This window comes from Pongo pygmaeus, chromosome 6 (genome assembly GCF_028885625.2).
Source record: "Pongo pygmaeus isolate AG05252 chromosome 6, NHGRI_mPonPyg2-v2.0_pri, whole genome shotgun sequence".
Lineage (NCBI taxonomy): Eukaryota > Metazoa > Chordata > Mammalia > Primates > Hominidae > Pongo > Pongo pygmaeus.
The window spans coordinates 142,560,659-142,586,167 of record NC_072379.2 but is presented as its reverse complement, the minus strand read 5'-3'; the positions used below and the strand labels follow the sequence as shown (position 1 = coordinate 142,586,167).

At 49.9% G+C, this 25,509-nt stretch overlaps 1 protein-coding gene across 3 annotated transcripts; it reads left to right on the top strand.

Moving 5' to 3' along the window:
• The first annotated feature begins 15,054 nt into the window (after positions 1-15,054).
• Positions 15,055-25,153, top strand: FAM131B (family with sequence similarity 131 member B). Of its 3 annotated transcripts, none has more exons than XM_054494381.2 (7): positions 15,055-15,524; positions 18,405-18,514; positions 18,787-18,822; positions 19,135-19,228; positions 19,530-19,727; positions 21,124-21,267; positions 21,525-25,153. In XM_054494381.2, the coding sequence occupies exons 1-7, from the start codon at positions 15,368-15,370 to the stop codon at positions 21,995-21,997; spliced, it is 1,212 nt and encodes a 403-aa protein (XP_054350356.2). In that variant the 5' UTR covers positions 15,055-15,367; the 3' UTR covers positions 21,998-25,153. The 3 variants fall into 3 exon arrangements, with proteins under 3 accessions (XP_054350356.2, XP_054350353.1, XP_054350354.1); XM_054494378.2 differs by lacking the exon at positions 15,055-15,524 and adding an exon at positions 15,792-15,980; XM_054494379.2 differs by lacking the exon at positions 15,055-15,524 and adding an exon at positions 18,295-18,313.
• The last annotated feature ends 356 nt before the right edge of the window (positions 25,154-25,509 follow it).

Sequence of the window (25,509 nt, the reverse complement as noted above, 5' to 3'; positions counted from 1 at the left end):
ATTGTTGGGCATTTTTCTTAAGTAAGCAATTCTAATTGATATCCTTAGACAGTATGTGCGAAGTACAGCAAATAAGAAGATGTTCCTGAGTAAAGAATGCCCAACAGCTTAAGACCAGCCAGGGAGACAAAGTAAGAAAATGGCCACTGCCCTTTACTACCTAAAACGTCTCCATGCGCCTCCAAGGATTTATAACCATCAGGTACCAGAAAGTTTTCTTCAAGAGTGCACAGCAGAAAGTAGGAAGTTAAGAGCAGTCAGGGAAGGAAAAGGAAAAGACAGTGTCACAACAAAAGAATGATTTCTAAAATGGAAAGAGAAATGCGACCAGGAGGTTCTTTCCATATGCCAACTGCAGATAGATAGAGGTTCACTCACGGGCCAGGCACCACGTGAAGCATTCTGAAAACAGCAACAATAGCAGCCCCCTAATAACATCAACAGCTGTAATAGCAGCACACGCTGAGAGAATGCTTAGAATATTGTTTGAGGTGCAATGCTAAGCACTTTAAATATATTAGCCCCGGCCAGGCACAGTGGCTTACGCCTGTAATCCCAGCACTTTGGGAGGCCGAGGTGGGTGGATCACCTGAGGTCAGGAGTTCGAGACCAGCCTGGCCGACATATAGTGAAACTCCATCTCTACTAAAAATACAAAAATTAGCTGGGCCTGGTGGCACGTGCCTGTAGTCTCAGCTACTCAGGAGGCTAAGATGGGAGAATCACTTGAACCTGGGAGGCGGAGGTTGCAGTGAGCCAAAATCGCACCACTGCACATCAGCCTGGGTGACAGATCGAGACTCTGTCCAAAAAACAACAAACGAACACACATGTATGTGCGTTTGTTTATATATATATATATTAGCCCCTTCTAATCATCACTATAAACCTGTGAGGAATATGCATCATTATCCCATTTTTTAGTTAAGGAAACTGAGGCTAACTGGATGTCGGATTTTTCACCTCCTAGACTGCAAATTTTTTTTTGCAACACAAATATTAAGACTCACCTGCCCCATCCTTGCTTCCATCTTTGTATTCCATCAGTTCTCCTCAGGCCCTCCTACCTGGTCCATCAACAGCCCCTTTCAAGTCTGCCTTCACCCCAACACCCCTACTTTATACCTGTGGGCCACCATTTTCTCTTTCTGTCTCATGACACCATCAAATTCTGTCTGTCTGTTTATGTATCTGTCTACCTGCATGTGAACACATACACACATTTTGTATATGCAAGTTATATGTATACATGCTTTTGTAAAATAGAACATTTCCAGAAGATGTCAAGAATTGTTGACAACACAGCCAGGTGCAGTGGCTCGTGCCTGTAATCTCACCACCTTGGGAGGCTGAGGTGGGCGGATCACTTGAGGTCGGGAGTTCAAGACCAGGCATGGCCAACATGGAGAAACCCCGTCTCTAGAAAAATTACAAACATAAGCTGGGTTGGTGGTGTGCGCCTGTAATCCCAGCTACAAGAATTGCTTGAACCAGGAGGCGGAGGTTGCAGTGAGCTGAGATCATGCCACTGCACTCCATCCTGGGCAAAGGAATGCGACTGTGTGTCAAAAAAATAAATAAATAAAAAGGAATTGTTAACAGTAGTTAATGTTAGGGAGTAGATTGAGGAGGACAGAAGGCTTTTATACTTTTGTATTTTGTCCCTGTGAACATGTATTACTTTATAATCTGAGAAAAGAAAAGAAAGGAGAGAAATGAAAGAGCCGCTGTATCTTTTTCCTGATATCAGAGCACCTCCCTTGCGCTGAGTACTGTGTGCACTCGGCCTGCAGCTTCCCACTTGCTCCCAGATTTACTGTCCCCCTCATCCCACTGGCCTGCATGCCAGTACAAAAGAATCTCTCCCTGGGGGAACTGCAGACACTGTGGATGATGAACCATGGATGAGTTGGACGCGCATCAGGATGAGGTCAGGGTGAAGCACACAGCAAGACCCAGAGACCTTTGCAGTCAAGGCCAAGGTTGAGCAGCCTCCTGCCCTGTCCAAGGGCCACTCCCCCAAGAGAGGGGTGGGACTGACAACCACAAATGCCCACGTTTCCTTCTTTCTTCAGGGTCAGGCCAGGAGGCTGACATCAAAGCATCATCCCCTATACACTTTCCCTCCCATTCCCAACCTCAGTTCAGCCAACATTTACCAATTAATTTCTATATTCTAGGCACTCTGGATATAAAGAAAAATAAACTCAGTTTTGCCCTCAAGAAACCCTCCATCTAGGGGGGAAAATACTTAAGTAGATAGTTTTAGTATAATAAGTGTTAAGATTAGAAAAAACATTTTCTAATCACCCACCCAATAGAGCTGGCTTGGTGTGGCTACTAACTACAATGCCTGGGTGGCCTTCTCATCATGTAACCTCATTATTATCCCACCAGATCAGAAGCAGCAGTGAGGATTCCAGGACCAGGGAACCAGAATCTACATAAGGCATCCAGGGAGCAGAGGTCAGAGAAGCAGGAGAAGGCAGGAGTCCTCTTATCCCAAGTGCTGGGCCAGATGGGCACCCAAAGGCACTGCAAGCGTCAGCAGCCAGAAATGTGTGGTGGGTGGAAGGGGCAGAGCGAGGCAGATGGTCAGATGGCGAGGAGTCAGCAACCGAGGGAGCTGAGAAGGGCAGACAGGAAAAGAGACCCAAGGCACCAACAGCAGCACAGCCAGGTTGCTGGCACCGAGGCAGCCACTAGTGGAGCATCAGCTGCCTTCATTCTCTGTGCACCCAGAGGAAGCCAAAATCAGAGAGCCTGGCCTAGAAGCTGGAGTGTTTGTCACTGAAAATAGCTGACTAAGTCACTGGCGGGAGTAAACATTGCAGAGAGTGGAGGTTGAGTGTAGGTAGATAACCCATCTTGCTTGAGGTGACAAGTACTAGTTGTCTCTAGTTGCTCCCTCACCTCCACTTCCTTTAATAAGGTGGGCTTCAAATGAAGAAACCCACTAGGCTGAACTGACACAGGAAGTGGGTGCTTCTGAGTCACCCTTAGAGCTTGCTCAAGCTTCCTTAGGCTGCCCTTCCTGCCACCCGGTCTGTAGTTATTTATGCCACCCCCAGAGATGTGACTTATGTAGCCAATGGACACTGTCTCAGAAAAAGGGAACAGGTGGACCTACTCAGGTCTACCAACAGCAGACTCAGACTCTCAACATGCCTGAGCAAGCCAGTAGACAGGCCTTTGTACCCAAGCGTGAGATGCTACCAGAAGACAGTCGTCCCATTCAACTAGCTCCCTGGTTCCAGCAAAGTTGTTCCAGGGTGCCTAAGAATAGTGGAGTAGGGCAGGCCCAGCACAGTGCATTTGCTCTATACATTTGCTGACTGAAACTGAGTTCCAGAACCATTGAAAGCTCACTCTAGATCAAGGCAGGCCCTGTATTTGGTAAAGCTTAAGGACTTTTATTGCGTCACTAATTATTCATTCATTTATTCAGCAAACATTTATTGGGCGCCTACTTTGTGCAGGACACTTTGTTAGGTGCTGGGGACATAATAATGAGCAAAGACAGGCATGATCTCAGCCCTTGGTAAGTTCAGGCCTTTGGAGGGTCTCCTAGGAGAGATAAACACTAATTAAATAATGACAGACAAATGCGAAACTGCAACTGTTACAGGAACCTCAAGAGAAAGGAACAGGATGCATCCGGTAGAGCCTGTACGTGGGAGATGTGACCTGGTTGGGGAGCTCAGGAGAGGGAAGTCCAAGCAGAGATCTGAAAGGTAAGCAGAAGTTAAGTACGCAAAGTGGAAGGAGAGAAATATTCCATGCAAAAGGAGAAGTGTTTGCAAAGCCCTGTGACAGCTGTGGGCGCACTAGAGACCCCAAGGCAGGTAGGTGTGGCTGGAGTATCAAGAGAGAGATTCCTCACCGGAGACACAGGGTGAGGAAAGGCTGGACGGGTGGGTGCAGAGAGGTTGCAGAGCATGTGAAAGGGTTTCAACTTGATCCTGAGAGCAATGGGGAGCTGCTGCAGGGTTTTCGATTGAAAAGAGGGGCATGAAGAGACTTGGGAATTTTGAAAGTGTCACCCTAGGGGCAGTGCGGAGAGTCACAGGAAGGGCCAGTGCAGATGTGTGAAGGACAGTTAAGAGGTTCTGGTAGAGCTCGAGGTGAAAGGGAGGAGATTTGTGGAAATGGACAAAAGTGGATAGAGTAGAGAGCTTTTTAGGACATGAACTCGTCCACAGAAAGAATGGGACAGAGGGAGAAAGAGACATCACAGGCCCATCCCAGCTTCTGCTTGAAAGTACTCTCCGCTGAAAAGTACAGGTCTGGGAGTGAAATTGTTTGTTTCATTCTGGACGTACTGAGAACGAGTAGGCGCACAGTGGGCAGTAGGATATCCAGGTCCAAGGCAGAGAAAAGAAAATTATACTGAAGATCCACATTTACAAGTCATCTGCCTCCAAATAGCAATTTGAAGCTGTTATTGGCTGAAAAAAAATCACCTATCAAATATTGCATGAACAGTCGAGAGGGCTAGGATATGGGCTTTGCTGGATTCTAGCATTTTATGGATAGATGGAAGAGGGAGGTATGCACTTTCTGAGTAAAAGTCACCCTTACTCAGATGCAAGGCACATGTGCTCTTCCCCAGGCCTCCGTGTCTCTGCCAGCGGTGAAGTAAGGATGCTTACTCCTCTCACTTCTCCTACACTGTGAGCGCAGGAGTGCCTTGCCCACAGTTGCTCGCCTGGAGACCACCAGAGCTAATTTTATTAAGTCCCGTATTTAGTCCCTTTTATTAACCCCAGAATGTCACTTATGGAAAGAAGCCCTAAATTCCTTGCTCCCGCTATACCTTGGTCCCTGGCTCAACTCCTGGAAACTAGTCCAGGGTGCCTTCAGAGCATGCAGGCCCTTTTCAGCAAGCATTCCTCTTTTTTGAGCATCCTCTCTCCTTCTTACTCTAACCTGGACCATCCCTGAGGATATACCTCCTCGGCACCCCCCACCAAGTGGCAGACAATGTTTTCCCCATAGCCCTGAATGTGGAACAGATATCTCTTTGAACTCTCATTGCTATATCCAGACAATTCTCCCTCCCTCCTTTCTAAAATCCCCCAGTTTTGAATGTCACATGATTAAACTACACAACTACTGCCCATCCTACATAGTCATCTGTTGCCCTGGGTCACACACCCTCATTTCTTTCTCTTGCTCTGTCACCCAGGCTGGAGTGCAGTGGTGTGATCTCGGCTCACTACAACCTCTGCCTCCCAGTTCAAGTGATTCTCCTGCCTCAGCCTCCTGAGTAACTGGGATTACAGGTGCACACCACCACACCTGACTAATTTTTGTATTTTTAGTAGAGACGAGGTTTCACCATGTTGGTCAGGCTGGTCTGGAACTCCTGACCTCAAGTGATCCGCCTGCCTCAGCTTCCCAAAATGCTGACATTACAGGCATGAGCCACGGTGCCTGGCCAAGAGTAAAAATAAATGAATAAAAAGAAAAAAATAAATGAATAAGCCTATATACCCGAACATGTAATCACTAATGGTGTAACCACTATTTTTAAAATTATTTATTTATTAATTATTATTATTTTTTAATGTTTTTGAGATGGAGTTTTACTGTTGTTGCCCAGGCTGGAGTGCAGTGGCATGATCTCAGCTCAACTGCAACCTCTGCCTCCCAGGTTCAAGCGATTCTCCTGCCTCAGCCTCCCAAGTAGCTGGGATTATAGGTGCCCACCACGATGCCTGGTTAATTTTTGTATTTTTAGTAGAGATGAGGTTTCACCATGTCGGCGAGGCTGGTCTCGAACTACTGATCTCAGATGATCTGCCTGTCTCAGCCTCCCAAAGTGCTGGGATTACAGGCATGAGCCACTGTGCCCGGCCTTAAAAATTATTAATGAGGTATTTTACTTTTTTGGCACTAAGTCATGGGAATTTGGTGTGTATTTTACACTTACAGCATGTCTCAATTCACACTAGTCCCATTGCAGGTGCTCAAAGGTTACACATTGCTGGTGGCTCCCACATTGCATGGCAAGTTCTAAATAGACCCTGAGCCATCTCTATACAATCCTAATTTTAAGCCACACTTTCTCCAACCAACTCCTTCTATTTTTCTACTCATTCTCTTTTTGTGCTTCGACAATCCCTTGGCCCACTGGGACCTGCCATTCATGTCCATACCAGCTCACATTTCCTGGACAATCATTAGAGTCACTCCCTTACATCTGTCTCAACTTCCTGTGCCTCTTTCTCACCCTGTGGTGCTCATTTGGCAAAACCCCAGCCTGGGCTGAGTCCAATTCTACCAACTCCATACCTGCACCCACGCAGCTGGGTGGCGCTACAGAAAAACACACAGCCCTTCTGCCAGGTCTCATTGGAAACTCCATGGCTGTGAGCTGCAGATGCCATCTGACCATTCTACATCCTGATAAACATACCAGTCTCGTTTTTCCACCCACTCTCCCACTCTCACTCTCTCAGAAGGCTTCTAGACCTCCTCTCTCTCCACTTCTCCTTCCACATCCTCATGCATAGCTGATGCCTTGCTTCCTGTTGCAAGGAGAAAATTAAACAAATTGAAAAAAAACCTTTCCTAGGCTCTACCTACATCGAATCAAACTAATCCCACATGCTCTCTGGCCTCATCTCCCAGCACTCATTTTGCCTCAGCCACAACGGCCTTGTTACTGTTCCTCCAATGTGTAAGGCACATTCCCATCTCAGGGCCTTGCATTTGCTAGTTTCTCTGCTGGGAAGGTTCTTCCACAGACATCTGTATGGATCACCCCGTTATCTCCATCATAGCCTTCCTCACATGCTGACCTCTCAGTGAGGCCTCCCATGACCATCCAGTTTAGAATGACATATACCAGCCCTTTCATTATTATCCACCTCTCCTTTTTTTTCTTTCTTTCTTTTTTTTTTTTTTTTTTTGAGACAGGGTCTTGCTGTGTTGCCCAGGCTGGAGTGCAACGGCATAATCATGGCCCACTGCAGCCTCTACCTCCCAGGCCCAAGAGATCCTCCCATCTCAGCTTCTCAAGTAGCTGGGACCACAGGCATGTGCCACCAGGCCTGGCTAATTTTCTTTTTCTTTTTGTAAAGACAAGGTCTCCATATGTTGCCCAGGCTGGTCTTTAACACCTGAGCTCAAGCAATCCTCTCACGTCAGCCTCCCAAAATGCTGGGATTACAGGCATGAGCCACTGCCTTAATTTTTCTTCATAGCAATTATCACCTTAAATATATCATTCCATCCTGGGTTTTGGCACCACCACCCCCCCCACCAAACAATTCAGTCTCTTAATTGTTGTATTGCTGTTTCTTCCCCACCACTTCTCACTAGACTATAAGCCCCGTGACAGCAGGAGTTTTGAATCATAGTACCTAGAGAGGTACTGACATAAAGTAGGCGCTCCTTAAATACTTGTAATATGGAATGAATGAATGAACAATGGAAAAACTAGCAAAAAAAGACAAAGAAGGAGCAGCCGGAAAGTCAAGAGGAGAACCAGGAAAGAGTGTTTGGGAATGAGGGAGTAACCATGAGTCCCTCACGAGGGTATGAAATGCCCCTGATGTGCCACTTAAGGTTAGAAATGAACAAAATCTATTAACATGGAGGCTAAGGGTGTTACAGGAAAGAGGTCCCAATCCAGACCCCAAGAGAGGGTTCTTGGATCTCGCACAAGAAAGAACTCAGGGCGAGTCCATAGAGGAAAGTAAAACCAAGTTTATTAGGAAAATAAAGGAATAAAGAATGGCTACACACACAGAGCAGCCCTGAGGGCTGCTGGTTGCCCATTTTCATGTGTGTGTGTTTTTTTAAATTATATGCTAAACAAGGGGTAGGTTATTCATACCTCCCCGTTTTAGACCATAAGGTAACTTCCTGATGTTGCCATGGCATTTCTAAATTATCATGGCGCTGGTAGGAGGGTAGCAGTGAAGACCAGAGGTTACTCTCGTGGCCATTTCGGTTTTGGCGGGTTTTAGTTAGCTTCTTTACTGCAACCTGTTTTATCAGCAAGATCTTTATGACCTATGTCTTGTGCTAACTTTTAATCTCATCCTGTGACTTAGAATGCCATAACCGTCTGGGAACACAGCCCAGCAGGTCTTAGCCTTATTTTACCCAGCTCCTATTCAAGATGGAGTTGCTCTGTTTCAATTGCCTCTGACAGGGGAGCCCCCCATGTGAGCTGCTTCATAGAGTGAAGATGCCAGACTGGGTGAATTGAGGAGTGCAGAGAAGTAAGGAAATGGAGAAGATGAGTGCCGGCAGCTGTTTCAAAAATTTTGGCTGTGAGAGAAACTAGAGAACCAGGAATAGAAAGATCAAGGGGCAAATTCCAGCTCCCACCTTAGAAGGAAGACATTGCTTGCATTCCTGCCCCCAACACAGTTTTCCACCATCAGTAATAAAATTCAGCCTTGACTACCACTAGCCACCTCATGCATATACATGAACAAAGAGGTTGGAAAGGAAATTCTTCTTTAAGTTAAAGAGAGAAACACACCCACCACCTGGCGTTCAAAATTTCCAGTGTCCTTTGGACCTTCCTGCCCATGTGGGTGCCCTGGCAGGATAATTGTGATTGACTGATTCAGTGAGTGAACAGCTTTCAAGTGGACCCCCACCCAGGAGAGTAATGCCTTGTCCCTATTCGCTTATCACCATCACAAAACCTTAACCAAACAGTGGTCTGAACCTATACACTAGGATTAAGTACCCATTCTTAAATGAGCTCTGAACTCCTAAGTTAGAAAGAACAGTGGTCTTTTTTTTTCTTTTAATTTTATTGTGGTTGGTAAGAATGCTTATGAGGAGATCTACTCTCTTAAAACTTTTTTTTTTTTTTTTTTTGAGACAGAGTCTCTCTCTGTCGCCCAGGCTGTAGTGCAGTGGTGCTATCTCAGCTCACTGCAACCTCCGCCTCCTGGGTTCAAGCAATTCTCCTGCCTCAGCCTTCTGAGTAGCTAGGACTACAGGTGCCCACCACCATGTCCAGCTAATTTTTGTATTTTTAGTAGAGACGGGGTTTCGCCATGTTGGCCAGGTGGGTCTCGAACTCCTGACCTCAGGTGATTGACCCTCCTCGGCCTCCCAAAGTGCTGGGATTATAGGCATGAGCCACCGCGCCTGGCCAAAACATTTTTTTAACACGTTTTATCTGCAAGGAGTTGAACAGTCTCCATGAGCAAAAAGATTATGAGACCTGAGCTTATTTCAACAGGGCTTAATGTTATAATAAAAGTCATAGAAAAATAATATAACATAGCTTTAGGGGTGCATCTTAGGACAGGGAAAAGAATGTTAGACTAAGAATTAGAGGACCTGAATTTTGATTGCAGTTCAGCCACTTACTAACTCAGCCACTTACTAACTGTGTGACTGTAAAAATCTGAGAGGTGGATTTTCCTTGTCTGTGGAAGTACAGCAAGGAACTTGATTTCTAAGTACTCACCCAGTTTTAACACTCAGTCATCTGTAACTAATGCCCTATATATCCACCACTCTTTCATTGTCGGGAAAATGCCTTCACTGTTTTTTCTCTGGACTTGATTGGCTCACTTAAATAAAGACATGGCCAACTGGAGCTACATCTACCCATTATGTATTAAATACATTATTTAGGAACAGGATAAGTTGCAGGAAAGGATAAAAGGTTTCAGGTAGTTAGACTTTGTAGCTGAAACAGACCTCCGCCCAAACAAGTGTTTGTAAGAGGAATCCAAGATGAAGTTGCAGGATATCCCAAAAGCTAGTGAAGGAAAAGAATTGGGGAACTCAGAAGGAAAATATATACAGGAATCTGAGAGGTAGGCTGTCAGCTGTGCCTGGTGGTAGAGAAGTCTGACAGGTAGTAATAGAGCCTCAACCATCAGGCTGTGGTTCAGAGGCAGAAGCTGGGGAGGATGGCTTGTAAGCACAAGGCAGGAGCTCTCTCCTAGAGGAATGTGCATACAGGTGAGGGCTGAGGGGTCCCAGCAGGGGAGACAGGGAGGCTCCAGAGGTGTGATATGACATCTGCTGCCCCTCTCCCCTGAGTTCATAAATACTAGACAGGCAGCCATCGGAGACAATCAGGACAAGCCTTCCAGTTCCCGGTTCTCATTGGTTCTCCATGGAGGAAGGAATATAAAACTGGCAGATAGGCCTACTGAGGCTGGAACAAACAACTGCCTTGTATTCTTTATTTGATCTTTCCCTCTCTTTGTCAGTGCTCTGGGATTTGCTTGACCTTTAAAAATCCCATCTGGTTCTTCTCTCTGGGATTTATGAACTCCATTTTTTACTGCCCACCTGGCCTCTGACTCATGGTTGCCCAGACTCTATGCCCTGCCTCCCTGGTCCTGGCATCCTGCCTGATCGCTGCTGCTTGTGGCCTGGTCATGGTGAGGACACCCTGAGGTGCTGTGTGTGCTTGGGGCCTGACCAGGAAGCAGCAGGAAAGCGCTGACATTCTTCCAGGCTCTGGGAGATATGCAGGTGCGATCTACTGGCTTGGCCTTTCTCATCAGAATGTTTGGATGGAACCCCTAAATCTGCAGTAGGGGTTGCAGGCTTTCCCACAAATGTGCTTCCCAAAGAAAACACAGGGCAAATGCATCCCTTTGATCATCTGAAGCATAGGCTCTATGACAGTCACCAAAGAAGCAGTTGTCTGGGCACTCTCTTCCGCTGAATCCTATGGAACGTGATTTGGGGACGTTGACCTGCCCATGCAGGAGGGCCTTGGCTCATGGAGGTGTGTGCCTGGGGACTACACTAAGGAGAATGTGCCTGCCACATTTGCCCATGCTGACAAGCTTTCTTTCTTTTTTTTTTTTTTTTTTTTTTTGAGATGGAGTCTTGCTCTGTTACCCAGGCTAGAGTGTAGTGGCGTGATATTGGCTCACTGCAACCTCCACCTCCCGGGTTCAAGTGATTCTCCTGCCTCAGCCTCTTGAGTAGCTGGGATTACAGGTGTGCACCACCACGCTAGGATAATTTTTGTATTTTTAGTAGAGACGGGGTTTCACCATGTTGATCAGGCTAGTCTCAAACTCCTGACTTCATGATCCACCCGCCTTGGCCTCCCAAAGTACTGGAATTACAGGCGTGAGCCACCACGCCCAGAGATAAGCTGTCTTATCTAACTAAAAGTGGAAGTGAGCTCACCTTAGATCCCCAATATTTTACAAATTTCAAACCTTGTCTAAAAGTCAAATGAGCATGTCCTGTGCTGGTCTATCTTTTGTAGTGTCCAACAGATCAGAGATTGGTAATGTGAGGCCTTTTTGTCCCCACCACCAACACTGAAACCACAGAACTTCTGCCATGGACCCTCTCATCCTCTATAACTAACTGGCTGAGCCATCCTTCCTCAGCAAACTTGCTGTGCCCCAGCGCAATGGCCAGGACCCTCATCTGTTGATTACTCTGAGAAACCAGCTGGGGATGGCGGGTAGGGGTCGGGGAGAGAACTATATCGACCACTAGGACAGATTCTATGGCCACTTCCTATTCTGTGGGAATACAACTTACACACTACGAACACCTGCACTCATCCATGACTTGCCTCTGAGTCTTTCGCTGTGTATGAATGGGGTCCCTTGTCAGCAACCTAGTGCCCCTAAACCCCACTCTTGGTCCTCCTGTTGACTGAGTATTTAGGAAATCACTCTCATTTTAAAGAAAATAGACCTCAGGCTGGGTGCAGTAGCTCACGCCTGTAATCCCAGTACTTTGGGAGGCCAAGGCGGGCGGATCACCTGAGGTCAGGAGTTCGACACCAGCCTGGTCAACATGGTGAAACCCCATCTGTACTAAAAATACAAAAATTAGCCAGTCATGGTGGCGGGTGCCTGTAGTCCCAGCTACTCTAGAGACTAAGGCAGTAGAATTGCTTGAACTTGGGAAGTGGAGGTTGCAGTGAGCTGAGATCTCACCACTGCACTCCAGCCTGGGCGACAGAGCGAGACTCCGTCTCAAAAAAAAAAAAAAAAAAAAAAAGAAAGAATATAGACCTCTGTTACTGACCCTTGTGATTTCCACCTAGTCCCCAAGACTATTCTTACCAACGTTTTCCAGCATGAGCACTCTCACTTCTGGCCTTTAGCAAATAGGGTATTTGAGAACCACTAGGAGTGCCCCAAAGTTGACTGATCTTCAGGGCTGCCTGAAGATAGAGACTCTGACACCATACAAGGACATTGATAAGTAGGGACTAAGACACTTATCATCAGTATTTTATGAAAGCACCAAAGACTTATTGCTACAAATCACTCTGAAGAAAGATCATTGCTTTTCCATTTCAAAATTTAGAAATGTAGATAGATGTATTCCTCTCTTCAGCTTATGGTCCCACCTTAATTAAAGAAAGACAAGCGTGAAAGAATGTGTATCCATTCAAATGTCCTGAGCTGAGTAACTTTAATTTTTTTAAGTGAACAAATAAAGCACTTTCTATAACATCCAGAATAGATTTTCCATCTGAGGAGCTGAGTTTAAATGCTGGCTTTTTTGGCCAGGTGCGGTGGCTCATGCCTATAATTCAAGGACTTTGGGATCCTGCGGCAGGAAGATTGCTTGGGCCAGGAGTTCAAGATCAGCCTGGGCAATACAGTGAGACCCCCGTCTACAAAAATAAAAATTAAAAAATTAGTAAGCCAGGCGTGGTGGCTCACGCCTGTAATCCCAACCTTTTGGGAGACAAAGGCAGGTAGGTCGCTTGAGGCCAGGAGTTCTAGACCAGCCTGGGCAACATGGTGAAATCCCATCTCTACTAAAATAGGCACATACAAAAAATTAGCCTAGTGTTGGGGCACATGCCTGTAGTCCCATCTACTTGGGAGGCAGAGGCAGGAGGATCACTTGAGCCCAGGAGCTCAAGGCTGCAGTGAGCTTTGATCATGCCATTGCTCTCCGGCCTGGTGAGCGTGAGACCCTGTCTCAAAAACAAAACAAAACAAAATGCCAAACAAAAAAGTGCTAGCTCTTTCTCTTTCCAACTGGGAAATCTTAGGGAAAAGGAAGTTAATTGAATTCTCAGCCCCAGTTCTCTCAACTGCAATGCAAAAAGAATATCTTTCTTAGAGGTTTGTAAGAATAGACTGAAAACTGTATTCTTTAAATCAATTGTATATTGATATTTGCACTTTAAAGTGAGTTTTATTTTTTTCTCTATCTCTGTCATTCTGACTCTCAATAAATGATCTTGCCTCCTACTTGTCAGAGAAAGTAGATGCTGTCAGACAGGAATCCCTCATTCTCCCGACAACAAACATGCAGCCCACTGGCATCTGCCCCATCTTCCCTGCTGCTGGAAGAAGAGCTGGGCTCCTCCTGTACAGTCTCATCCCCCTCCCTGAGCTCTGCTCCCATCCCTCAAGGTGGTTTTAGGAATTTACATTCAATATTAATTAATATTCCCCTCTCTTGAACTTTGAGCTTCCCCTTCTCAATTGAATCTTTTCATAGACCTTTAACTATGATCTAATATATCCCAATAAAATAAAAGGAACACTTGATTAAGTTATGTTTTGGAGCCATCTCTCCATTTGTTGGGATGGGTGTGAAGCTTTGGTACCTTCTTTCAATCCTGCAGGTACCACCGAAGTACCTACAGTTATTCCTGGGGACCCCAGCTTCAAAATGGGGTAAGTGTCTTGCCTGATCATTTTATTTCGGGGTTAAGCCCCTGCAGAATTAGAGAACCCCCTCTCCCCGAGTATGTATTTAAAGTCCAGAGGTTCTTAAACTTTTTTTGTGCCCTGGACCTCTTTGGCAAGGAGACTGGGACAATGGCCCTAACTAGTGAGAAGTAGCAGAATCCTTGTATAAGAAGACCTGTAGGGAGCAGGAAGGAAGCTGGCCAGGAATATGCCTAGAATATTTTACTTTTTTTGTGTGGGTAGTGGGGAGGGACTGGAAATACCTTCAAGACAGAATGCGAGATGCGACTGAGTCTCCAAGACCTGGAATCCCTCATGTTAAATCATTTGGATAAATGCAGCCTTATATAGTTGTGTTAAGGAGACCAAGGGGAGGGGTTTGCATCCAAGTTGGAACCACAGTAAGAGATATGTAGTCATATATAAATATATGTATTACTCAGGGAGAGCCATAAGGAGACAGAAGTTTCAGGTGGGAAGGCAAGAGCATAATGGCCACGTGATCCGTTCCTCCTTACCTGGCCAGTCCCCTGTCAGCGTTTTCTCTGCTCAAATAATAGGGGTGTGTGGGCATTGCTAGAATAATGGAGTCTCCTTGTTTTCTTTTGTTTTGTTTTTTTTTTTAATGATCTCTCCATCTTCTTTCCTTTGCAACTAGACAGTGTATTCCATGAAAGCAGAAACCATTTGATACTTCTTTTATATAACCAATAATAGTAGATATGAAAAAAGAAAATGCTTTCTAATTCCCTCCACTATTGAAATAAGGTATCAGATCCTGCCACAAACTACACTAAACGATTAAAATCTAAGCAGACCTGCAACTGATTATTATCTCTTTCCTTCCCGCGGTTTTATAGATCTAGATTTGGCTTATTTCTTCACGCACATACACCGAAGATGGATTCTCTCACCATAATCCCATCTCCTCAATCTACAATTCAATTGTTAGTGTCTTCTTCTCGCACATCTTCATATGCCACCCCATGGGATGTAGCTCTCCATTCATAATCTAAAGTTTAGAAAGTTGCATCCATAAGACTTAGTTTCCCTGTTAGGAGCCCACACCAGGGACCCCTGGCCCATTGCCTTCTCTCTCTGCAACCTCAGAGGGACCTAAAAGTGGGTGAGGTGCAGTCAGAGCCTGGATGGGCACTTGCTTCTGTGAATGCCCACCTGCCCACTCTCTCACACTTTGGGCTTTCTGGGTACAGCTTAGACAAAAGGGTCTCCTTGCCCTTTCTCATGCATCTTTTCTGGACTCCACTTCTTACCTGCTGTAACCACAGTGTTCATTTAACCCTTGCAACTTAGACCTTCATCTCCTCCCCATGGGGCTTCAGGTATCTACCTGGCCCAGTCCCACTAGCCAGAGGCCAATCTTTCTCTCTCTTTGCTGCTTCGAGACCGCCTTGCTTTCATTTGTTCGAGAATACCACGTCTCAGAAAAGTTAAATTGGATTCAAGACGATGTCTCCTAGCCAGCCTCGGGTCCTGACATTGTTGTTAGTCTACTGCGAATGAACTGTCCTCCTCATACTCTCCCATCCCCAACCAGGCCTGGAGGTCGACTATCTGCACATCCCCACACCCACCCCTGAATGTCCAGCGAGCACAGAGAAGTGGACTACACGATTCACTTGCAAAGACTTCACGTTCTGTTTGGATGGACAAAATAGCGCACTCGAAACGCAGAGCCCAAAGCTGTGTCCAATCACGTTCCTATGTGTGTCCCAGATGCGGCCCCAGGAAGAAAACAAGTGTTTGCGGAATTTGGTGGCCAAAGGCCCTTTGGCCCGGCTTTATTCTCACCACCACCCCACTTTCTCTCAGGGCATCCCCTGCCCCCGGCCCGCAAAATCCATCAACCAGAACCTCGGGGTAGGCCCTGGGTTCGTGCCTCGGCTCCTGAAACCCAAGCCGGGGTTCTCCAGGCGAGAGCCCCGGGAGCGGGGCTTGGCACGGGCGGGCGGGGGGCGCGGCCACGGGGGCCCCAGATCCGCGAGGGAGCGCCGCGGCAGGCCGGGGCAGGGGCGGGGAGGCGCGGGGCGCAGCCAATCCTCGGGCCGCCCCCTCCTCGGCCGCGGAGAGCCGAGCCGGGGCGGGGGAGCCAGGCGGCGGCGGCGGCGGCGGCGGCGGCGGCGGCGACGGAGCTGCCGTGGGGAGGGATGGAGAGGGGAGGGGGGAGCGGAGCCGAGCGGAGACAGCCGCGGCGCTGCAGAGCGGCTGGGGCGGCGGCGCGGCTCCCGGTGCTCCCCCCGGCGCGCGCCCCGAGTCGGTGAGGGCCCGGCCCGGCGGCCCCCGGAGCCATGGGCTGCATCGGCTCCCGGACTGTGGGTGGGTACCGCGGCCGGGCGGGGGCAGGGCTGGGCCCCCCGGGCCGCCCTCCGACCCCCTCCCCCATCCCTCTCCTCGCGCCCCGGGCGCCCAGCTCCGCACCCGCCTTGCCCTGCTAGCTCCTTCACTTTCCCTCCGTCCGCCCGCGGTCCCTCTGTCCCTTCTTCCTGCCCGCTCTCCTCTCGCGCCTCCGGGGCTGCCATCCCGCTCGGCTCGGTTCCTTCTCCCCGTAGCCCTCCCGCAGGCGCGGTCCTCTGCATCCTCTCCATCGCCCTCCTCTCCTCTCCTCCGCCGCTCGGCCCGACGCTCGGTCCCCTCATCCCTGCCCCTCCAGGCCATCCGCCTCTGCTCCGCCGTCCCCAGCGCCTCCTCGCATCCCCCACTCCGGAGCAGCCCCCCGCGAAGGACCCTCGGCCTCCGCGCCAGCCCCGAGTCTCTTTCGCACGCCCCCCACGCCACCCCCCGCCGCCTCCATCTGGCTCGGGTGCTTTGCCCCATCTCTCTCTCCCTCTCCGTTGCCTTTTACTGTCGTTCCTGCCTCCTGCGATTCGCTTTGTTCACGTGCGTTTCCCCTCTGGGGCGGGGGCGGGATAAGCCCAGGTTCCACGCCCGGAGGGACAGGGCCAGGGCCGGGTGGAGGGAAGGGGCTGGGGGACGCGGGGAAGAGATGGGGCTTCGAGGCGCTGAGAGGGGTCGGGAGCCCGCGGCCCGGGAGGGTGGGGCCGGCCCTGCCTTGGCGGCCGGGGACCCGCCTGCACCTGTCAGCGGGGGCCGGCGGGGCGGGGCCGGCTCTTTATTTACCTTTGACGCGGGGAGGGAAGACAGGCGCCTCCTAATCCATCTTCTCCCTCCAGCTTCTGGCTGGCTACCGCCCCCGACCCCCACCCAGGCACCCACTCCACTCTCGCCGCTCAGCGAATTCATCCGGCCCTCTCCCACCCCCTCCCCCATTCTTCCCCTTTCCAACTCCCAATTTCTCCCGCCTACACCTGCCGGTGACCTCAGGCTGAGAGAATAATTCGTATTATTATTACAAACAAACTCACTCTCCAGAAGCCTGATTTCCTTGAGACCCGGTTTATTTCCACGGATACCCCCTCCTCCTCTGCTTTCACCCCTTCTCCGCGGCTCTCTCCCTCCCCGCTGCCCCCCACAGCTCTGACTCAGCTCTCCGTCTCTCACAAAGGCCACCTCCCGCTCCCCTCTCCCCCCCGCCCCGCCCTCCCCTGTCTCCCTTCTCCTCAGGCTCTTCTCCACCTGCCCCATTCCTGCTGTGTCCTGAGGGCCATCTTTCCTCTTTTCCCCCAGTCACCACCCCGCGGAGCCCCAGGGGACAGCAGGCCAACTTTGGAGGGTCCTCCCTCCTCAGTCCGGTTCACCACAAGCCCCTTCCTTTCCCCCAGCCCTGCTGATGTGCTGAACGCCTCCTCGTGCCCAGCCCCATTCAATGCTCCCCTTCCCAAAAATGGAGCCGACCCCTAAACCCACAATTGTAAAACCTCATGAGTATAAAGGGTCTGTACGGTCAGATGGTTCTGGCAGCCCTCTGCTGCTTGAATAGTCCCTTTATGAAGACCCAAGCAGTTCTTCCCCAAGACTTTCCGGAGCACCATCCTGCCCTCAGTCCAGGAGTCTCCCTCCACCAGGAGCTCTGGCCCGGCTCTAACAAGGACCCTCCTTCCCGAGTCCTGCAGTTTCCCACGTAGCCCTCAGACCCTGTCCACCCCTCCCACCGTCTTCTGTCTTCTCTCTGACTTGAATTCCTATTTTCTTAATTCCTATTTTAAAAAGTTCTCTTTTCTCCTTCCGCTCCCCACCTTCCCTCCACTTTAATCCATCACTTGTCTCCCCACAATCAGGTGAAATGCCTCCAGCTCACGCTTGGTTTCTCTGCTCACTGTTTTTGGGAGGACACACCCAACTCCTTGCTATCCAACTCCTGCCTTGATTCCCAGGAAGTCCTCTTCCAGTTAGTCAGACTCACGGACTCTTAGGAAGGGCCCACGGGGGGACACGCATCCCTTCCACCCTAAGCATAGAGAAAAGTTCCTCACTAGAGCAGTTCTGCCCTTATCTGTAGACTTGTAAGAGAGAAAAAGCCCAGCTCCCATACAGAAACCCTCCAAGAGTCCTCAGGATGGAATAATTGGTTGCCTGATAAAACCCAACCTCTGACCCCTCCACATAAACAACAACAAATAAGGCCATATATCACTTTTTCTGAGTGCGCTATTCTGGGTTGAGCTAAAACTGAATATTTGGGCTCAGCATTACTACTTGTCTCCCCTAGAATTTGGAGAGTGCAGGGATATAAGAGGAAATGGACAGCTGGGGTAAGGAAGGGGTGTGAAGGGCTGGCCCCAGGGTGTCGCCTGGGCTGCACAGGGAGGTGAGGGCGGGCAGCTAACCTTCTGGCCCCCTCAGGGAACGAGGTGATTGCAGTGGATTGGAAGGGCCTGAAGGATGTCGATCAAATCAACATGGACAGCACCAGCTCACTGCATGGGAGCAGCCTCCATCGGCCATCGACTGAGGTGAGACCCCACTCAGCTACCCCAAGTCTCTGGCTGCCGGCACTTCCTCAATTCCAAGACAACAACCCAAACACTCCTTCAGACTGACACTTCTACAGAACGCTTCTCACAACACATGCCAAGCAGTCCACACGGAGAACCCAGTTAGCGGCATCAACCTTAGGAAAGCCCTCCCCACATCCCGCACTCCTGGAAGGCCCTCTGAGGAAGGGGGCTTCCTTGCATTCCTGCCAATGACTGGGATGCTCATTCCCTTTCCTCTCTCCTCACAGCAAACTCGAACTGATTTCTCCTGGGACGGCATCAATGTGAGTGCAGCTGCCCCCAGACCTCCCCATCCTCCCGAACTCCTCCTCCTCATCTTCTCCCTTGCACCTTCCAACCAGCATGGTATTCCCTGGCTCCAACAGGCACTGTGAGCCTTCACGTTCTCAACCTGTGCCCCAGCTTTCCAGGGCACTGGGGATATATCCCTCCTTGGGACTCTTGGGTATAGTAGCTTTCCTTATCATCTGTCCTAGCTCGAATGCTTTTTCCTGGAAACCATGAACCTCCTCCATGTATAAAGCATGCCCGTCCCTTCTTATTCCTCTGCCCTTCCTCCCACATTCCCATCCCAGCTCTCCATGGAGGACACCACTTCCATTCTTCCGAAGCTTAAGCGAAACTCTAACGCCTATGGCATTGGGGCCCTGGCCAAGTCATCATTCTCAGGTGAGACTCCCAATGTAGGAATGCCTTCAGACAAAATAATGCTGACAGACTCCTTGGCTCAGTCTCCCTGCTCCTTCGAGGTTGATGAAGACCCTCATCCCCACACCCTGACCTATTCACCCTTCTGTCAAGCCTCCCATCCTCCAGGCCATTCCCCCCACCACCCCATCTTTGGAGTCCTTAGGGGAGCCTGGCCCAGTGGGATGGAGTCTCATGGGGCTGGGGTGGGGGGAACGGGGAGGGTCTGGTTATGGGTATTGTGTGGTATTCTGGAGGATGTGGGAAATGTCTGGCCCCATAGGGATCTCACGGAGCATGAAGGACCATGTGACAAAGCCCACAGCCATGGGGCAAGGCCGGGTGGCCCACATGATTGAGTGGCAGGGCTGGGGGAAGACACCAGCTGTTCAGCCACAACACAGCCATGAGGCCGTGCGCAGGGATACGGATGCCTACTCCGACCTCAGCGATGGCGAGAAGGAGGCACGTTTTCTAGCAGGTACATGTACCCTAAAGCCTCAAGAGACACACTTGCAGGATGGCCAGGGACTGGCCCTCCAACCTGATCCCCTATGGCAGGATTAGCTCCATCCATACTTTGACCATAGATTGACATTTCCCAAACAGCTCTAATTCTAAGTATTTTGATGTGCTAATTCAAATAAGTGCCCTCAAACATATTTTTATAATCATCTCAGAAAATGCATGGAATTAGATGGGATTTGTGGGTCCACCCATCCCAGATGCCTTCTCTCCTCATCATGGGACTATCCAAACCTGAACTTCCTCAAGTGCAGGGAAAAAAATGGGCAGGCCTTGGTCTTTGAAAGAAAGAAAGGCCTTGGGAATCTCTTTTAGTCTTTGCCCTTTAGCATTTCGAGTCATGAATTCGCCTACTAGATTCATTACTTGTGACAACCACTAGAAGATTAAGGGAACTGTGTGAGGAGATGGGAGGCCTACAGAAGAGATTTAGTTCCAGGAAAGTAGTGTAGATCTGATAACAGGCATGCAGTGTGCCTACAAGAGTGGCCAAGCTGTAGTGCAGGTCTAAATAAGATGCCTAGAAGGGGACAGTTCTGGAAGAGAAAGGAAGTATCGTGTTGGTGGTATGGGTAGGAGGAGAAATATCAGTGAAGAGGGTGACAAACATGTAGGGTGGGGGGTACCCTCTAGGGAGCAGTACCAGCTTCAACACGCTCATGGATTTGACTAGAACAGGGATCCCCAAGTCTACCCATCCCCTTTTCCTTCCGATCCCTTGAACTTTCAGTTTTATATCATGGTGGACCCACAAGCCCACGATGCTCTCTTGGGGGTTCTCTGTTGATCTTGAAATCTACTATCTAGACTGCAATTCCTCAAAACCTCCAAAGATAAATATCTGGAAATCTCAAATTTGAATCTCTTAGGATATCTCACCAGAAGACCCCTAACTCTTTCCGCTAGGAATCCTAAATCTGATTTTTTAGGAAGTCCCCCACAATTCTCCCTTCTCTGGGGACATACACAAAGGCTGTGCTGTCCAATACATTAGCCACTGGCCTCATGTGGTTATTGAGAACTTGAATTCTGAATGGAGATGTGCTTGTAAGTGTAAAATACCAGCTGGATCTCAAAGGCTTCATATGAATAAAAGAATGTAAAATATCTCATTAATAACTTTTATTTTGATTATACGTTGAGATGAAAATCTTTTTATAAGATCTATTATTTCAATTGATTTAACCTGTTTCTTTTTAATTTTAAATGTGGCTACTGGAAAATTTAAAATGATATAAGTGGCTTGCATTATATTTCTACTGAACAGTGCTGCACTAAGATGTCTTCCTACCCCACGCACGTGTCTAAGGATTCCCTGAGGTATTTTGTGGTCGTTGCATTTCTTCCCGCAGGCGTCATGGAGCAGTTTGCTATCTCTGAGGCCACACTCATGGCCTGGTCTTCCATGGATGGTGAGGACATGAGTGTGAACTCCACCCAGGAGCCATTGGGCTGCAACTACAGTGACAACTACCAGGAACTGATGGAGAGTCAGGGTGAGAGATGTTCCAGAATCCAAACTCTGGAGCCTATGAGGCCTCCCCAACTATCTCAGCTGCCTCCACTCAGCTCCGTTCTTTTAAGACTTCCTTGTCCATCTCAGCTTTCCCATTGTCCTCCCTACTCCCTGTGCGCTCTGTGTCTTACTCCCGGTTCTCTGTGCTGTCTCTTAGCTGTCTCTTGTGCTGTCTGTGCTGTCATTCCTGCCCTTGACATTCTGCGGCCCCGCTGACCTCCATGATTCTTTTTCCAGATGCCCTGGCTCAAGCACCCATGGATGGATGGCCTCACTCTTACGTGTCCCAGGGTATGTACTGTCTGGGGTCATCAGATGCCTGGGAAGCCAGCGACCAGTCCCTCATTGCCTCTCCGGCCACAGGATCCTATCTTGGGCCTGCATTTGATGATTCACAACCCAGCTTGCATGAAATGGGACCTTCCCAACCGGCTTCAGGATACTCTGCTCTGGAGCCTCCACCTTTGCTGGGGGGAGACACTGACTGGGCTCCGGGGGTAGGCGCAGTGGACCTGGCAAGGGGCCCTGCTGAGGAGGAGAAGAGGCCATTGGCCCCTGAGGAGGAAGAGGATGCGGGATGCCGGGACCTGGAGTCACTTTCCCCACGAGAAGACCCTGAGATGTCTACCGCTCTCAGCCGGAAGGTGTCTGATGTCACATCCTCAGGTGTGCAGTCCTTTGACGAGGAGGAAGGCGAGGCCAACAACTAGTTTCCTCCCCCGATGCCCTGCCTTCCACTCCCACCTGAGGGCCATGGCTGTGACCCATACCCTCCCTCCCCCCAGCAGTACAGCTGAAACTGGGCAGACAACATTGGGGAACCCAGGAGCTTCCAGTCCTCTCCCGGAAATGGAGGACCAGGATGGGATTTTATCCAGGCTTACACTCTAGAAACCCACAGGCCTGGGAACTGAGACCCGGGCAACTAGATGGCTGTGAGCTTGGTGTGGCTGTGGAGAAGGACCTGGGCTGTAGGCTTCTGGGTCTGTGCCGACAAAGCCTCCAGTGTGTGCATCCTGAGGACGGGGGCAGCGCAGCTGTGCTCAAGACTGGATCTCAGTTCTTCACGCCCCGATTTCGTCTTCCAGGAGCTGTAACTGTGCTGTCTGAATGCCTCCTTTCTCCATTTCACTCTTGCTTTTCCCAACTCTGTTTTCTCTGGCTGTGGCCCCAGCTCATCCCTACTGAGAGAACAGACCTCAGGGGCTGTTGGACATGGCTGGACAGGCGCAGGGGAGGCTGCCTGAAGGGCACGTCCATGTGGAGGGTGGAGAGGCTGCCTCAGCAGGTCATTTGGCTTCTGAGATCAGGAGTCAAGGAGGAGGTGGATGTGGCAGCTGAGATCTACAGGGGGCACGGATGTGGTTCTTTCTATCAAGGCCTGCCCAGAGACAAGAGAATCACTGAGGAGACCAAGAACAAACACAGCCCCTTGCTCTGGGATCTTGAATATCCCATGGCTTAAAGGAAGATCCTAAGGATCTGGGAAAAGACCCAGTCAGCGCTGGCTGCTCCAGCTCTTGCTTCCCTTTCAGCTTTCTTCCATCCCTGCTCCGGGAGCCTGGCCCTGAGGAGGGTGTGGGGACACCCGTCTTGGATACACCGACGCAGGATGCAGGTGTCGCCAACAGCAGGGGGAGCATGAGGGCTGTCTCCCCCTATCCACCCCTGTCCTCTGAAGCTGTTTACACTTTTCTCTTTGCCTTTTCTACATTTTTATAACTTCTTGGGCACTCAGGGTTGAGTGGGGTGGAGGGAGGAGTCCGGTGCTGTCACTCCCTCAGCCAGGCAGGGTTGCAGCTGAGGGCCAGGGTGGGCACTCGGCACCTTCTGCCCCTTCTTCAGCTCCTCCCAGGACTCCCAAACAGCCTCACAGCTGTCCTCCCTGCCTCCCCAGGCCTCCTACCGGAGGAAGATAGGAAGATCAGCGGATTCTTCCTTCCAGGATGGTGTATGGTGAGGCACAAGCTTGCCCTCCCACACTTGGCATCCATGCTGGTGGGGACTGAGCAGCATATGCGCCCCAGCACTACCGTAAGAGCACAGGCTGAGGATGGGCAGAGCGAAGCAGTGGCACTGTGGGGTTGGAGAGCACTTGGCCCTGCCACTGCCCAGGTGGCCCTTCCCCAGCCCTTGGCACAGGCAGAGTTTGGGTAGGAGAGAGAGGCCTAAGAGGCTCACTGCCCTATCTCCTTCTTTCCTCACGCCCTTCCAAGGCTCCAGCTCCCAGGCCTGTGTCCTACCCACACTCTGTCGGGAGTCCTACCACTTGCATCCTCTGCTGGAAGGGAGCACTGTCGTCCTCTCCTGGCCCTGGGCACAAACTTTGCCCTCACCCCTAGGCCCCAGAACTTATTATTTTGGAATGAGAAGGTTGAGAGTTGGGGTGTTTCTGTCCATCTATGATCCTGTCCCGCCATCAAGTTCATACTCTCTTACACACACTTCTGGGATGCGAGCAGGGCAGGGGGTTCCGTGTCTTCCATGGAAGGGGGACAATGGTTATCTTGAGGTTGGTTTTTGGAGGAAACATGGGCGTAGGCAAGGTGAGCCAAGGCAGGTGCAGTCACCTAACTGAATGCTGCCTGTACAGGGGAAGAGTCCTCTTGTGCTTGCTAACATGTGCTGACTCCATGTCCCAGGACCTCATTTCCAGGAGCTCTGAGAGGTGGTCTAGCATGCCCGCCCTGGCAGCTGTTCCCCACCCGTCTCCTGCTGCAGGCTCTGGGGTTTTGCATGTTCATGTGACCTTCCTTCCATGGGGTCCCTGGTTTCTCACCTTTTCCAATCTGCGCTATTCCCACATCACCTCTTCCTGTCGTCTCATCCTCTCAGTGCCCATGTTATCCCCCCAGACCACGGTGGACATCTCACCCAGTGAGTGCGTTCATTCATGACAGTTCGTTTTTGTTCAGGCCCGGGGGGGTTAGGAAAGGTAGACCACAGCAGCTTTCGTCCCTCCTTCCCTTTCCCAAGGAAGCCAAATGGTCCCTGACAAAAGATGACTAAAGGTCTGAAGGACTCTAGCAGGGTTCATACAGGAACCTGCTTTCCCCAGGGTGCTGGCATATTGCTGCAGACGGAAGTCAGGTGGGGGTCTGTCTTCTGCAAGGAGCTCCCACCCGCTCTGAAGAGGGAGACTGAGGAGCTGGCCTGGGACCATCTTAGGACTCTTCTGGTGCTGGGGACAGGGTGCATGGGGGTTGCTTATCGTCTATTTCAGGGGGTGGGGAGGGGCATGTGCAGGAAGAGGCTGTTTCGGGGTGGGAAAGGGTTGCTTTTCCTTTGGGGTTAAGGCTGTGCAGCACGTTTTACAGCAGTCCTGGAACAGGGCTGTTTTTGTATTCTTGTGAATGAAACTGCTCTTGCTAAATGATTTTCTTTTTTTGGAGGGGGGGTGCACTTTCATTTTCAATTGACTTTATTAAATGAAAATCCAAATCTTCCATTCCTCCCCCTCCATTGTCCCCTCTCCCACCACACACCTTCCTTCTTGTCCTTGTGTTGAAGAGGGGATCTTGGGGAATGAGTTTATTATCTTCTTCTCGACCTCACCTATACATCCCACACACCATCCTCCAGGTCTGGGAAACATCCATTTTTATGGCCAGTCTTAGCATGTTTTCTTAATGTGACATTCCCACCCCAGGCCCAAGAGAGATTCTATGACATATATTACAGAGAGAATTCTATATCAATATATATAAATATTATAGATTATGTACACAAGGGCATGGGCTCAAATGCCCACTGCCAGTCCCCCACCCAGGCTTCAGCATCTCTCTTGGCCTGGGGAAGTGGGAGGGATGTGATGCTGGAGAAGGCTACAGGCTGTGTTCAATGACACTAAACAGAATGTGGTGGCATCCTCTGACTGTGAGTGTCTTATTTGGGGGATGGAGGAGACTGGGAACAGGGGAGGCAAAGGAGGAGAATGTCGGAGCGGGGGCACAATGGCAGAATTAAACAAGGCATACGGGATGGCAGGGTGGGGGAGAAAAACCTTGGGTACAGAGCAAGGGTTTGGGGATGCTCACAGCACCTGGTCTCTCCTTGTAGAGAAAGCACGCTAATGGAGTGCATAGCCAGGCTTCCTGCTGCTAATTTGGGGAGGGTGAAGATGTGACTCTCCCAAGTGCGGGCAGCACTCAAGAGCCCTGCCATCTTGACACTCAGCTCCTAACTCTCCACCCCTAGGAGAGACATCTGAAGAACCAGTCCA